The sequence below is a fragment of the Rhinoraja longicauda genome, chromosome 2 (genome assembly GCF_053455715.1).
Source record: "Rhinoraja longicauda isolate Sanriku21f chromosome 2, sRhiLon1.1, whole genome shotgun sequence".
NCBI lineage: Eukaryota > Metazoa > Chordata > Chondrichthyes > Rajiformes > Arhynchobatidae > Rhinoraja > Rhinoraja longicauda.
The window spans coordinates 74,347,606-74,361,033 of NC_135954.1; the positions used below are offsets into that span (position 1 = coordinate 74,347,606).

The window sequence follows — 13,428 nt, forward strand, 5'->3', positions numbered from 1 at the left end:
CTGTCCCTGAACTCTGTCCCACGGGCGTGGGGAAGTGTTTACTCGTTGGGCCGAATTAGTTGCTCATGGACGGCGAAGCGTCTCTGGGGAGAAGGATTGGGTGAGGATTCTTCAGCCCTCGGGTAGATTACAACAACTTAATTCCACCCGATCTTTACGACTTGGCTGCAATGATCCACACTCTGTCACCATGACCCTGGCTCAGACACTGGATAATCTGCCCGCCGTTGACTTGCAAGTACTTCCGTGTTTTACAAAGTCTCGGCGTAAATACGCAATGGAAACGAAACAAACGTACAACGAAAAAGCCGAGGGGAAATCGAAACTGAAGGTTTTCAATAATCCCAGCACTGTCGCGGACCAAGGCAGACGATACACAGCCTGGATGCCTGGAGCTCTGTCTCCCGACCCACCGCTGGCCGCTCATTGAGGGGATTGGGACCTCACCCACTGAAAGATGCAGGGCGCTGGGGAAGGTCCAGGTCGGTTCCTATGCTTCACTTACATGGTCGAGATATGTTTGTTCCTATTGTCTTGAAATGTCACGAAGGCACCAGGAACTGCAGATGCTGGAATCTTGAGGGGGAAAAAAACACAACGTGCTGGAGTAACTCAGCGGATCAGGGAACATCTGGGGAGGAAATGGACAGAAGATGTTTCAGGACGGGACCTTTCTTCAGACTGAGTGTCGTTAGGGGGGGAGGAGGGGGAGGGGGAGATACTGCTCGACCTGCTGAGCTACTCCAGCACTTTGGATCTTGAACGATCAGTTCCTTTGTAAACGTAAACCAACAAAAAGGGAACGCGTGAGAACAAAAACGTTGTTTTTGTTTATCATAAGTGGCATATTATATGTGCCAGGGTGAGAGATAAAATGGCTGAATAGTAATGTAGAAACAAAGAACTGCAGGCGCTGTTTACAACAAAAAAAATGGCAGTGGGGAAGATTCCAACAAGGGGACATAACTTCAGAATTAAGGGATAAAAGTTTAGGGGTAACATGAGGGGTAAGTTCTTTACTCAGGAATGAGCTTCCGGTGGAAGTGGTGGAGGCAGGCTCGATTTTATTATTTAAGAGTAAATTGGATAGGTATATGGATGGGAGGGGATTGGAGGGTTATGGTCTGAGAGCAGGTAGATGAGACTAGGTCAGAGAAAGTGGTCGGCGTGGACTGGTAGGGCCGAACGGGCCTGTTTCCGTGCTGTAATTGTTATATGGTTATAACGCGCTGGAGTAACTGGAGAACATGGATTGGTGATGTTTCAAGTCGTGGGCTTTCCCCAGACCTCTTCAGTAACTCATCTCCTGAGTGCAGGGAGGTCGGGAGTGTGCACAGGACTTGTATCTTTCTGCTGCAATAACAGGAGGGGATGGTGCAAATGCTGAGCAGCTTGTTCAGTGGAGAGAGATGTAGACAAGAACTGCAGTTGCTGATTTATACCAAAAATAGACCAGTGCCTGGTAGATCCATTGTTGGCCGGGAAGGTGTGGTCCCAAAAGAAACAATACAGAGAACTGTGGACCTGGTAAAACAACAAGGGGGGAGGGGAGGGGAGTATGAGACAAAGTTACTTAAATGTAGAGAATTCAATATTCATACCGCTGTCCTCCAATTTGCGTGTGGCCCCCACTCTGGCAATGGTGATGGCCCAGGCTGGAAAGGTCAGTATGGGATTGGCAAGGGAAGTTGAAATGGTTGGCAGCCGGGAGATCCCGTAGGCTCCAGGAGTGCTCATCGAGAACACTGGATACAGTAGATGAGGTTAGAGGCAGTACATTTGAACCTCTGTCTCACCTGAAAGGACTGTAGGAGTCCCTGGATGGAGTCACGAGAGGAAGTATCAGGACAGGTGTTGCATCAACTGCGGTTGTGGGGAATAGTACCTGGGGAGGAGGAGGTGGTATGGGTGGGAAGGGATGAGTGAACCAAGGATTTGCAGAGGGAGTGCTCCCTGTGGAAGTTGGAAAAGGGTGGAGATGGGAAGATGAATTTAGTGGTGGAATCCCTTCGGAGGTGACAGAAATGTCAGAGGATAATGTGTTGGAAGCGGAAGCTGGTGGGATGAAAGGCGAGGACCAGGGGAACTCTGTCCTTGATGCACCTGGGGGGATGAGGAGTGAGAGCAGAATTACAGGGCACAGAGGAGACACATGTGAGGGCCTCATCTATGACAGAAAGGGGGAAATCTATGTGAGCTGAGGAATGAGGACATCTCAGATGAGGGCAGGGTGAAAGTTAGTGGTGAAGTTAATAAAGTCCATGAGTTCTGCATGTGTGCAGGAGGTTGCCCCGATGCAGTCATTGATGTAGCAGAGAAAGAGTTGAGGGATAGGGCCAGTGAATGCCTGGAATAAGGGCTGCTTGACATAGCCGACAAAAAGACAGACACAGCTTGGGTCCATGCAAGTGCCCGTGGCTACGCCTTTGATTTGGCGAAAGTGGGAGAAATCAAAGGAGAAGTCGGTGAGGATGAGGACAGCTTCCACTAGGTGGAGGAGAGTGTTGGTCGAGGGAGATTGGTTGGGTCTTTGTTCAAGGAAGAAACGAAGGGCCTTGAGGCCTTCCCTGTGGGATATGGAAGTGTAGAGGGACTTAAAGTCCATGGTAAAGATGATTGAATGGGGGCCTGGAAAACAAACGTTATTGAAGAGTTGAAGGGCGTGCGAGGTGCCCTGGACGTAGATGGGAAGGGATTGGACAATGGGGGATAGGATAGAATTGAGGGACTTATAGTTCCTGAGAAGAGCTGGCATCTGGCCTCAGTACGGTGGAGGTCAGCCCACCAGACTACAACAGCACCTCTCTTGTCAGGGATTGTTGTGAAGTGAGCAGAGGGCTTCGCAATCGTTGGGGATGAGAACTAGTTTATGTTCAGGGTCAATGACTTCCTTTAGATGAGGATTTCCTATTTTTCAAATTTTCAGCATATGCAGTATTTCGATTTCATTTCTCAGATTCGGTGGTTCCTTAAACCAGCTGTCACATTGGAATGGGAAAAAAGAAATTGCAAGTGCTTGTTGATAGAAAAAGGTCAGGCTACATCTCTGGAGGATATGAACAGGTTGCATTTTGAGTAGGGACCCTTCTTTAGTGATTGTAGTTGTGGGGAGAAAGCTGAGACAAAGATCCACCTGCACCTCCTCCAACCTCATCTATTGCATCCGCTGCTCTAGATGTCAACTTATTTACATCGGCGAAACCAAGCGCAGGCTCGGCGATCGCTTCGCTGAACACCTGCGCTCGGTCCGCATTAATCAAACTGATCTCCCGGTGGCCGAGCACTTCAACTCCCCCTCCCATTCCCAGTCTGACCTTTCTGTCATGGGCCTCCTCCAGTGCCATAGTGAGGCCCACCGGATATTGGAGGAACAGCACCTCATATTTCGCCTGGGCAGTTTGCAGCCCAGTGGTATGAACATCGACTTCTCCAACTTTAGATAGTTCCTCTGTCCCTCCCGTCCCCTCCTCCTTCCCAGATCTCCCTCTATCTTCCTGTCTCCACCTATATCCTTCCTTTGTCCCGCCTCCCTGACATCAGTCTGAAGAAGGGTCTCGACCCGAAACGTCACCCATTCCTTCTCTCCCGAGATGCTGCCTGACCTGCTGAGTTACTCCAACATTTTGTGAATAAAAACCTTTGATTTGTACCAGCATCTGCAGTTATCTTCTTATACTAAGCTGAAACATGAGGTAGGGGCCGGACAAAGGATAGCAAGTGACAGGTGGGTAGAGGTGAGAGGGATTTTGATTTGCAGATGGGTCGACAAAGGCTAGAGAGAGAAAGAAGTAAAAGGTGTAAGATAAGAAGAGAATGAAATGTGAAGTCAGAGGAAGGGATACATGAGGAAGAGGACGGGAGAAGGAGCAGGATAGTGGGGGGAATGGGTGCATATCCAGGCAGGTCACAGGGAACAGAAAGGGGAAATAAGGATCCATTTCTCCCACTATCCCACTCTCATGAAATAAGGTTGGAAGATATGAATATATTTATTAATAATGTTGGTAGATAGTAGTACATTCACAAACATTCAATAGCAGTGAAAGACACAAAGCTTTGGAGTATCTCAGCAGGTTAAGCAGCATTCCTGGAGAACATGGATAGGTAACACTTCGGGTCAGGACCCTTCTTCAGATTCAGACATCTGAAGAAATGTTCCGTCCTGAAATGTCACCTATCCATGTTTTCCAGGGATGCTGCCTGACCTGCTGAGATACTCCAGCATATTGTGTCTTTCTTGGTAAACCAGTGTCTGCAGTTCCTTGTTCCTTCAATAGTAGTGACTGCTTTGATAGCTGGTGAGCTGAGGGTGGAGCAGTACCAGCTGTGTTCTGTGTGAGCAGCCAGATGCCTTGCTGAGGCATCCTTTGGAGTGCATCCACCGTGCTGAAGTGCCCAGTATCCAGCACTTGGTGCAAGCAACCACGGTGACCCAGGGCAGGGTCAGGGCAACAGATGACCTGCCTCGATGTAAAATAGCATAGTTGTATAATTTTTATTTAATTTGACAAAAAATAACCTGAAGAAATTGTAATTTAATTCAAGGTGAAGAAACAAAGATGAGCAAATCCTGCGATCTACCACACAATGTGACAGAGTGGACCAAAGAGCACGTAAAATCCTGGGTGATTGATCAACTGAAACTTGATCAGAAATATGGCGAAATACTGTACAATAAAGATGTCAGTGGAGTGGTGTTGGTGGAGCTTAAGAAAGCAAACATAATTGAAATGGGCATAAAGGCTAAACCAGCCTTCGTGATGATACGTAAACGTGATGAATTCATCAAACAGTCAAAGAAAACCACAAAGCAAACAACTATTGAAAATCTCCTTCCTACAGGTGCAGGTGGTTCTGCTTGTAAGACACCTGAGGTTGGTGATGCAGAGGGCCAGAACAATAAATCAGTTACCTCTAATTTAGCAATGAATCCATCACAACAGCATCACAATACGAAGAGCAGACCTGGATCCAACAGTGCTACAGACAAAGTAGCACAACCTAATGCCAGCTCGACAAAATCAGGGAAAAGTGAGATCAAACGACAAGAATGTGCACAACAGATGACTGACACTGTTGCAAAGACACAGTCTGACGCTGAATCAGGAGCCAGAACATTTAACCTGCAATCAAAAGAAAACATCGCAAAACCACAATGTGAACCATATCCATTTGACCAACGTCACATAGGTTCAAGGTATATACAGAACTATATCCTTCCTCCTGAAACAGGACCCTCCAATCTAATAGACCCAGTGCATGAGTTTAAGCTTTTTAATTTGCCTGAGAATGCAACAAATGAGGAGGTGAAGAAAGATATGATGAAGAAGTTTAGCAATGAAGTTTTTAAATTCTCAGCTGCATGTATGAATGCCAGAACAAATGGGACCATCCATTTTGGCGTAGGGGACACCAAAAGTGGATACGGACATGGTGAGATTATTGGTGTATCTGTGGAGAGCACAGAAAAATATGTTGATTGCCTTTCCAACAGTTTTGTGGTTTACTTCGATCAGAAGGATGTTGCAGATGCAAAAAATTGCATTCGACCACCCAGATTTGTGGAGGTTTTGAATCCAAATCAAACTTTGTTAGGAAGGTTTGTAATTGAAGTTGACATTGTACCAAGTTCCTGCACTTGTGAGTCTACGTTGTATTATATTCACATGTTGACTAAACCTGACAATAAATGGATGAAGAGTAAGGAGAAACACTTATTCATACGTGATGGAAGCAGCTCCAGAGATATACTGGGAACTCAAAATATCACAGAGAGAGACGCAGAGCACAGAAAAATTCTCATTGAGACATTGGTAGACTTGGTAAAGAGACGAAAACTTGCTGAAGAGAAACCACAAAGGCCAACAAAGAATCAAGAGGGCTACAAGCTGACTAGGATGATTACAGGTGGATCAGACATGCTCGATTCATCCTACTATGAATGGTACATATTGGTTACAAACAAATCACTGCAGAATCAAACTCGGCATTTTGCGTTTCTAAATGAAATTAATTGGTTTTGTGTGCTGGAATATGATCCTGATTCTGTGACCAGTGGTACATGTCATTCTTATCGTAAAGTAAGAATTGCGAATCTTCACTTCCCTCTTCATTTTCAAGATATTGAAACATCAATGAGTGAAAACATTGAAAAACTTAAATTGTATAAGCAAACGAGCTGGATCTTTTGTAATGGAAGATCAGACCTTGAAGATCAGACATTCAAGCCTCTGCCGCCGAAACAGTGGTATAAAGAACAAGCTGCAGACGTCAGGAAATTAGTTTCATTTCTGTGCCGACCAGATATAATGCCAAAGGGGAAATTTCTGGTAGTATTTTTGCTATTATCTAAAGTAGAAGAACAAAGAGATCCTTTCCTTGAAACTTTCTGTTCATTTTACCAAGAACTAAAAGGGGCAGAAGACATAATGTGCATCTGTGAAAGTGAGCAGACATTCTTGCGCTGGAAGGACCTCATGCAGTGCACATGTGATTCGCAGGAAGTTACAAATAGATGTGTTTCTGCCTTAAGCATTAAAGAAATCAATGATACAATTCTGAAATTAAAGTCAGTCACTCGGTCCACAAGGCGATTCTTACCCTCGGCATCTTCAGGGTCTACTGTTCTTCAACAGAAAGATGAGGAACTCTTGACTGCACTGGAAGTCCTGTGTGAAAATGAATGTGAGGAAACAGATATAGAAAACGATGGAAATCGGTTTAAGGAATTTCAAAAATCCATGGAAGAACAATTTTACAGAGGTGGCAAAGCATCGTGGTGGAATTTTTACTTTTCTACAAAAGTGCCATTTATCAAACGAGACCGTTACGTCCCTCTTATTGAATTAATTAATGCAACATCATCCTCTGAAAAATGTGTGAAGATTATCAGTTTGTTTCATCATCCAGGCTGTGGTGGGACAACTTTGGCCATGCATGTTTTGTGGGATTCAAGAAAAAGGTTTAGATGTGCTGTACTCAGGAACAGTAAAGAAGACCTTATAGAAATTGGAAGACAAGTCATTGATCTGGTTACAAATGGTGCTTCCTACAACTCTGATTACTTACCTGTATTACTTTTGGTAGATGACTTTGAAGAATTGGAAAATGTGCGTGTGTTACATAACTCAATTCAAAGTGCTGTTGCGGAGAAAGGTCTACGCATTGAGTGCCCGTTGGTAATTATTTTAAACTGCATGCGATCACAGGATCCAGCAAAAAGCTCAAAAATGAATCCGTTGGACAGTATTGCTCTAAAACATTTATTGACTATTGCAGAGCAACGATTATTTGAGGTAAAACTTGAGGAAATTGAAAAGCAACATACAAAACCTGAAGATTTCTACTCTTTCATGATCATGAAGAGTAATTTTGACGAAAAGTACATTGAAAATGTAGTCCATAATATTTTAAAGGACTTAGATGTTGCAAGCAAACAAGCACAGCTGATCTCATTTTTAGCTTTGCTAAACTCATATGTTAAAGATTCTTCAATATCAGTTTCAAAATGTGAAGCATTCTTGGAATTTGGACAAGTAAAGAACACATTTTGGGGTCCTCAAAAGTTTGAAGATGTAATAGGCATTTACTTTACCCTACTTATTAACACGGAAGTGGAAGAGTTTGGAAGATACCAGGGCATTCGGATCATCCACCCATTGATTGCAAATCGCTGCTTGGAAGAATTGAAGAGTTCTTACAATCTTCCCAAGAGCCAGATTGTCATTATGATGCTAAATAAAAACATCTTTCTCCAACGTGGAATTGGAAAAGAGAAACTTCTACAAGACACATACAGTATGTTGCTCACCAGACAGCGAAAAGAACATGGAGATGAAGCAGATACTCTGTTCTCTCCTTTAATTGAAGCAATACAGAAGGAAGAAGGAAGTGATCAAGTCATAAATGTTTTGACTGAAGCATCAAACAAGTTTGACCGCAATCCCTTCATTTCACAGGCATTGGCAAGACACTTATATCTGATTAAAAAGGATTTTGATTCAGCACTTGAATGGGCTTTAAAGGCTAAAGATAAGTTAAATGACAATTCATATATCAGAGACACACTGGGCCAAGTTTTTAAAAGCAAGTTAAAATACAGGATGGACTCGATTGAAGCTGACAAGAAAACTGTGGTGACTCCTAGTCAACTGAGAGAGCTCTTGGGCCTTGCGCAATCTGCTTCAGAAGCTTTCAGAGAATCCCAGCAACTGACAGAAATGAAGGAGGATAGAGCTTACTGGCTGGAACGGAGGGACAGATTAAAATCTGATGTTTACAATACTTCAGGTTATTTAGGAGAGATTGAAGTTTCTCTGTACGTTATAGACATTATCAGAATGATCCCATTCTTCCGTGGGAAGAATAAAATAAATAAAGAGCAATTAATGTGTTTCCTCTCGGGGAACATGAATCTTCAGCACATTGAAAAGGGAAACGTTGATGAAGAGTTATGTTCAATTATTGCAGAATATAACCAATACCTGATTAATATTCAGATATCTATGAAAAAGGCTTTTGACTTTTTTGAAGATTATTTTGTCTATTTTAAAACGAAGAACATTGAGAGAGAATCAGCTGAATTTAGGATTCGCAAAAAAGTTTCAGATTGTTTTCATAAATACACTGAAGTATTTTATTTATCACAGTTGGAAAAGATCTCAGCAAGGGAGAGCAAGCCCAAACTCAGCCTAACACTGGAGCTGGAAGATCACAAGAAGTTCTTAGAGCTCCACAAAGCAGACCGCTTTGCCGGTTTGCTTGAGTTCCTAACGAATAATCATGACAGAGGGGATAAAATGGAAGAAATTGTTAGTAAGTACAAATTCATTCTCCAGAATTCAACAAAGAATAAATTATCAAAAGAGAAACAAAACTTCATCTTGGCCAACATTGTGCTTCACTGTATTAAACCAAACTCTGAGAAAATTGAAACTTATGATCAACTTAGAGAACTTTTGAAGGAAGTACTGAAAGACGTGGGGTTTGATTGTGGTTACATTGAACCGTATTTCTTGGGTTCCTTATTATTTTGGCCAACAAAAAAAAATGAAATTGATGAAAATTACCGATTTCTTCTGAAATGCATAACAGTGACCAAGCAGTTATTTAGAGGGCGGTATGCACGAATGAGTCGTTCCAAACATCCTGTTGCACATTTCTACCTCAGCAAAAGAGAAGGGTTGAAGAGATTTGCTCACAAAGCAGAAATTGATCAATATTTTAACAAGGTGCGATACCTCAATTCCTTATGGCAGTCTGGAGAGATCTTGAAAGCAAATGAAGTCAAAAAGCTCCTCCTTCGCATGAAAGGTACAACAGGGGAGGATAACAAGGTGCACATTGAGTTTGGCAGTATCAGAATTCCTGTGAGACCTGTACATTTGGGCAAGCTGAGAAGTGGTCTCAGCATTGAGAATGTATCCTTTTACTTGGGATTCTCGATGGATGGACCTATAGCATATGACATTGAGACGACAGATTAGGAGTTCCAGATATGGAGTGTGGGCTAACATTGGTGCACCACCTCTTACATAATTTTCTATCTGACAGATACAATAGTGAGATATATTCTCAAATAAGAATAGTGAAGGAAACCTGTGGGTGGTGTGTTCCTCTGTATCTACTTCCCTGGATCTTCATAAGTTCATAAATCATAGGAGCAGAATTAGGCCATTCAGCCCATCAAGTCTATTCTGTCATTTAATCGTGGCTGATTTATCTTTTCCTTTCAAGCCCATTCTCCTGCCTTCTCCCTATAATGTTTGACACTCTTACTAATCAAGAATCTGTCAATCTCTGCTTTAAAAATACCCAATGACTTGGCCTCCACAGCCGTCTGTGGCAATTAATTCGACAGATTCACCACCCTCTGACTAAAGAAATTCCTCCTCATCTCCTTTCTAAAGGTATATCCTTTTATTCTGAGGCTGTGCCCTCTGGTCCAAGACTCTCCCGCTAATAGAAATACCCTCTCCACATTCTATCCAGGCCTTTCACTATTTGGTAAGTTTCAATGAGGTCACTCCTCATCCTCCTAAACTCCCAATGAGTACAGGCCCAGTGCTGTCAAATGCTCATCATCCTTGGGATCATTTTCATATACCTCCTCTGAATCCTCTCCAACCCAGCACTTCCCCCTTAGATATAGAGCCCAAAACTGCTCACAATACTCCAAATGCAGTCTGACCAGTACCTTATAAAGCCTCAATATTATATCACTGGTTTTATATTTAAGATCTCTCGAAATAAAGGCTAGCATTGCATTTGCCTTCCTACTGATTCAACTTGCAAATTAACCTTTTGGGAATCCTGCACCAGCACTCCCAAGTCCCTTTTCACCTCCGTTTTCTGAATCCTCTCACTATTTAGAAAATAGTCTATGCTCACCCAAACTGTCCAAGTTCTGCTTCCTTTACACTACCAGCTCCTCCACCTATGTTCATATCATCTGCAAACTTGGCCACAAAGCCTTCAATTCCCTCACCCAAATCATTCATAAACAACATGAAGAGTAGCGCCCCCAGCACCAACCCCTGCAGAACACCAATCTTTGCCTTCTGCCATCCACCCAACCGTACATCCATGCTAATACCATGGGCTCTCATCTTCCAGTGCAGCCTCGCATGCTGCACCTAATCAAAGGCCTTCTAAAAATTCACATAAACAATATCTACTGACATCCTCATCCTCTCCTTTTTCTATCCTGCTATTTACTTCTTTAAATAATTCCAGCAGATTCGTCAGGCAAGATCCCCCCTTCAGAAAACTATGCTGACTTTGGCCTATTTTATAATGTGCTTCTAACTACTTGGAAACCTCATCATTTACAATCTGTGGTTGCTGGAACAACAATCATTTTACAGGGCCTAAAAATAATATGGCTAAATTGAGTTTAAATTAGAATTGTCTTAGGTGTTGGAAGATCCAGAATACAATGCCTAGTCCATCGTGCAAATTAGCCTTCATCTACACTTGATGATGCCTCGGCAAAACAGCCAACATAATCAAGGACCACTCACATTGCAGTCATTTTCTTTTCTCCCCTGAAAGCACATGGCATCAGATTCATGAACAGCTTCTTTGCCACTGTTATTAGACTCTTGAAAGGACCTCTCATATGCTAAGGAGGAATTCCCAATCTTCCAATCTACGTCGTTGCAGCCTTTGAACTTTGTTATCTGCACTTTCTCTGAAGCACTTTATTCTACACACTTTTATTTTATTATTTTTCATATTTCAGATACAGTGCGGAAACAGGCCTTTTCGGCCCACCAAGTCCGCACCGCCCAGTGATCCCCGCACACTAACACTATCCTACACACACTAGGGACAATTTTTACATTTACCCAGTCAATTAACCTACATACCTGTACGTCTTTGGAGTGTGGGAGGAAACCGAAGATCTCGGAGAAAACCCACGCAGGTCACGGGGAGAACGTACAAACTCCTTACAGTACAGCACCCGTAGTCAGGATCGAACCTGAGTCTCCGGCGCTGCATTCGCTGTAAAGCAGCAACTCTACCGCTGCGCTACCTGATGCACTTGGGGATAGTATGATTTGCCTCGCTAGCATTTATATTATGGTACACGTGACAATAATAATCTAATACCAACAGAAAAATGTACTTGTTGATTATTCAGCATTTGCTTTCTGGTATTAAGAATCACTGGAAGTGTGTAACAGATCACTTCAGTGCTTCAAAAAGGAAAGGCATGTTACCAATTTGGGTCTATCTTTTTATCACAGCTTCATCTCAAGCAAAGCCCAGCACAATACTTTTAGCACTTGCATTTTTAATTCCATGTTGTGGGATCGGTTTTTGAAAATTACGGGGATATAATTTTTTATTTCAGCAAGATTTTTTAAATTTCATATGGATTTGTAAATGAGGTTTTGGTAACATTAAAAGATTGATTGTAATCAACTAATAAACAAAGTAATGGCAGAATTATAATTGTACTTTTCATTTATTTTAGAAAATAAAAATGATATTTATATATTGGAATGGTATTCATATGTAACAAATTTTGTTTTGACAAAACTGAATTAAATTTGATCTCATTAGACAAACAGAAAATTAGCTTTTCATGGAAGGAAACTAGTTAATTAACAATGCAACTATTGAAGGGTGGGTTGGTAATGAAGATTTGATTCCCACATGAATCAAATGTATAAATGAAAAGGCCTCCAAATTTAGGGAAAATCGTAAAATGATCGTACTCATAGCTAATTTCTGTAATCTAAGCAAGTGACCGATATTCATTTGTCCTCAAGGTTTTTGGCACATGGTGTGAAATGAGTTGCATGTGTGACACATTCACAATTAGTTCAAATACCTCTAATTCCATTAATTGGTAGGTCCTGGGGGATTCACAAAATGGCTTTCATTAGAAACAGAATTGCTCAGGGTGCAGCAAGTTTATTGTGGACAATTGACCAAAGGAACTGCATCTATCCATCAGCTCTCGTATCTTCAGATAAGTTGGTTCCGCAATAAATTAGGAAGTATTTAAACTATAAGTTCAGTTTAATTACACCTGGACCTCTGGAGAGTTTTTTGATTATTAAATCAGTGTGATGTCTCTTGTAGAAGATTCCACCTTTGTCTCAGGATTGATAACTCATTTGTTGTCCATGTTTATCTACATGAAAAACAAACTGCTGGAGGACCTCAGCAGGTCAGGCAGCATCTGTGGAGGGAAATGGAGAGATTATGTTTCAGATCAGGACTCTCCTTCAGACTAATTCCAGCATCTGCAATCTCTTATATCTCCTTGAATCTACACAAACTCTTGTAAGGGAGTAGTGCAATTAAATCTCCTGAGACTTTGGTAATTAACTTGTTCTTCATTGACATGAACATTCAATTTAACTGGAGATGTGCAAGATATGGAAATTCAAGTACACTCAAAAATAACTGCATCCATGTGAGATTATATACCACACTTAATTTGAGGTTTCAGTTTACATTGTCTGCCTAGGAAATGGATGTAGGTTTGCCTGGCATGGTTCAAGACAGCCATGTTGATGGGCTCTCCATGTTATTTGATTTTGCAGGTCATAATATATTTTCTTGCCAACAGCAACATAGTAGGTTTTGCACATTTGGTGGTCCAGGTGTACATTTAATGTCTGGAAGATGTTTGCCAGTGTTTTGAGCTGTTGAAGTTGCCATCATGGATTAAGAATCTATTACCCTGTTGCTAGCTCTAGCTAAAGCTACATGCAGTGAAACAATAGTGTATATTTGATTTGTATGCACAATATAGGCATCACTGGTGGGACCAGCATTTATTGTCACTCTGAAATAACCTTGTGAAACTGCTGATAAGCCGCCCTCTTGGAAGTCCGTAGTGCGTGTGTGATGAAAGTTGTCCTTTATCGTGGACTCCGTGGTACAGTTGGGAATGAGGGAAATGCAAGA

General features: G+C 42.1%; 1 protein-coding gene across 1 annotated transcript; it reads left to right on the plus strand.

Moving 5' to 3' along the window:
• Positions 1-351: 351 nt before the first annotated feature.
• On the plus strand, positions 352-11,943 carry LOC144605778 (sterile alpha motif domain-containing protein 9-like). The gene is made up of 2 exons (XM_078421336.1): positions 352-482; positions 4,546-11,943. The coding sequence occupies exons 1-2, from the start codon at positions 458-460 to the stop codon at positions 9,483-9,485; spliced, it is 4,965 nt and encodes a 1,654-aa protein (XP_078277462.1). The 5' UTR covers positions 352-457; the 3' UTR covers positions 9,486-11,943.
• Positions 11,944-13,428: the final 1,485 nt, after the last annotated feature.

What these genes read in the sequence shown, in the direction of transcription:
- LOC144605778 (XM_078421336.1), top strand. Translation starts at nt 458, where the DNA reads ATGCAGGGCGCTGGGGAAGGTCCAG. An exon ending in GGGCGCTGGGGAAGGTCCAG is followed by an intron (nt 483 to 4,545) that starts GTCGGTTCCTAT and finishes ATTTAATTCAAG; the next exon opens with GTGAAGAAACAAAGATGAGC.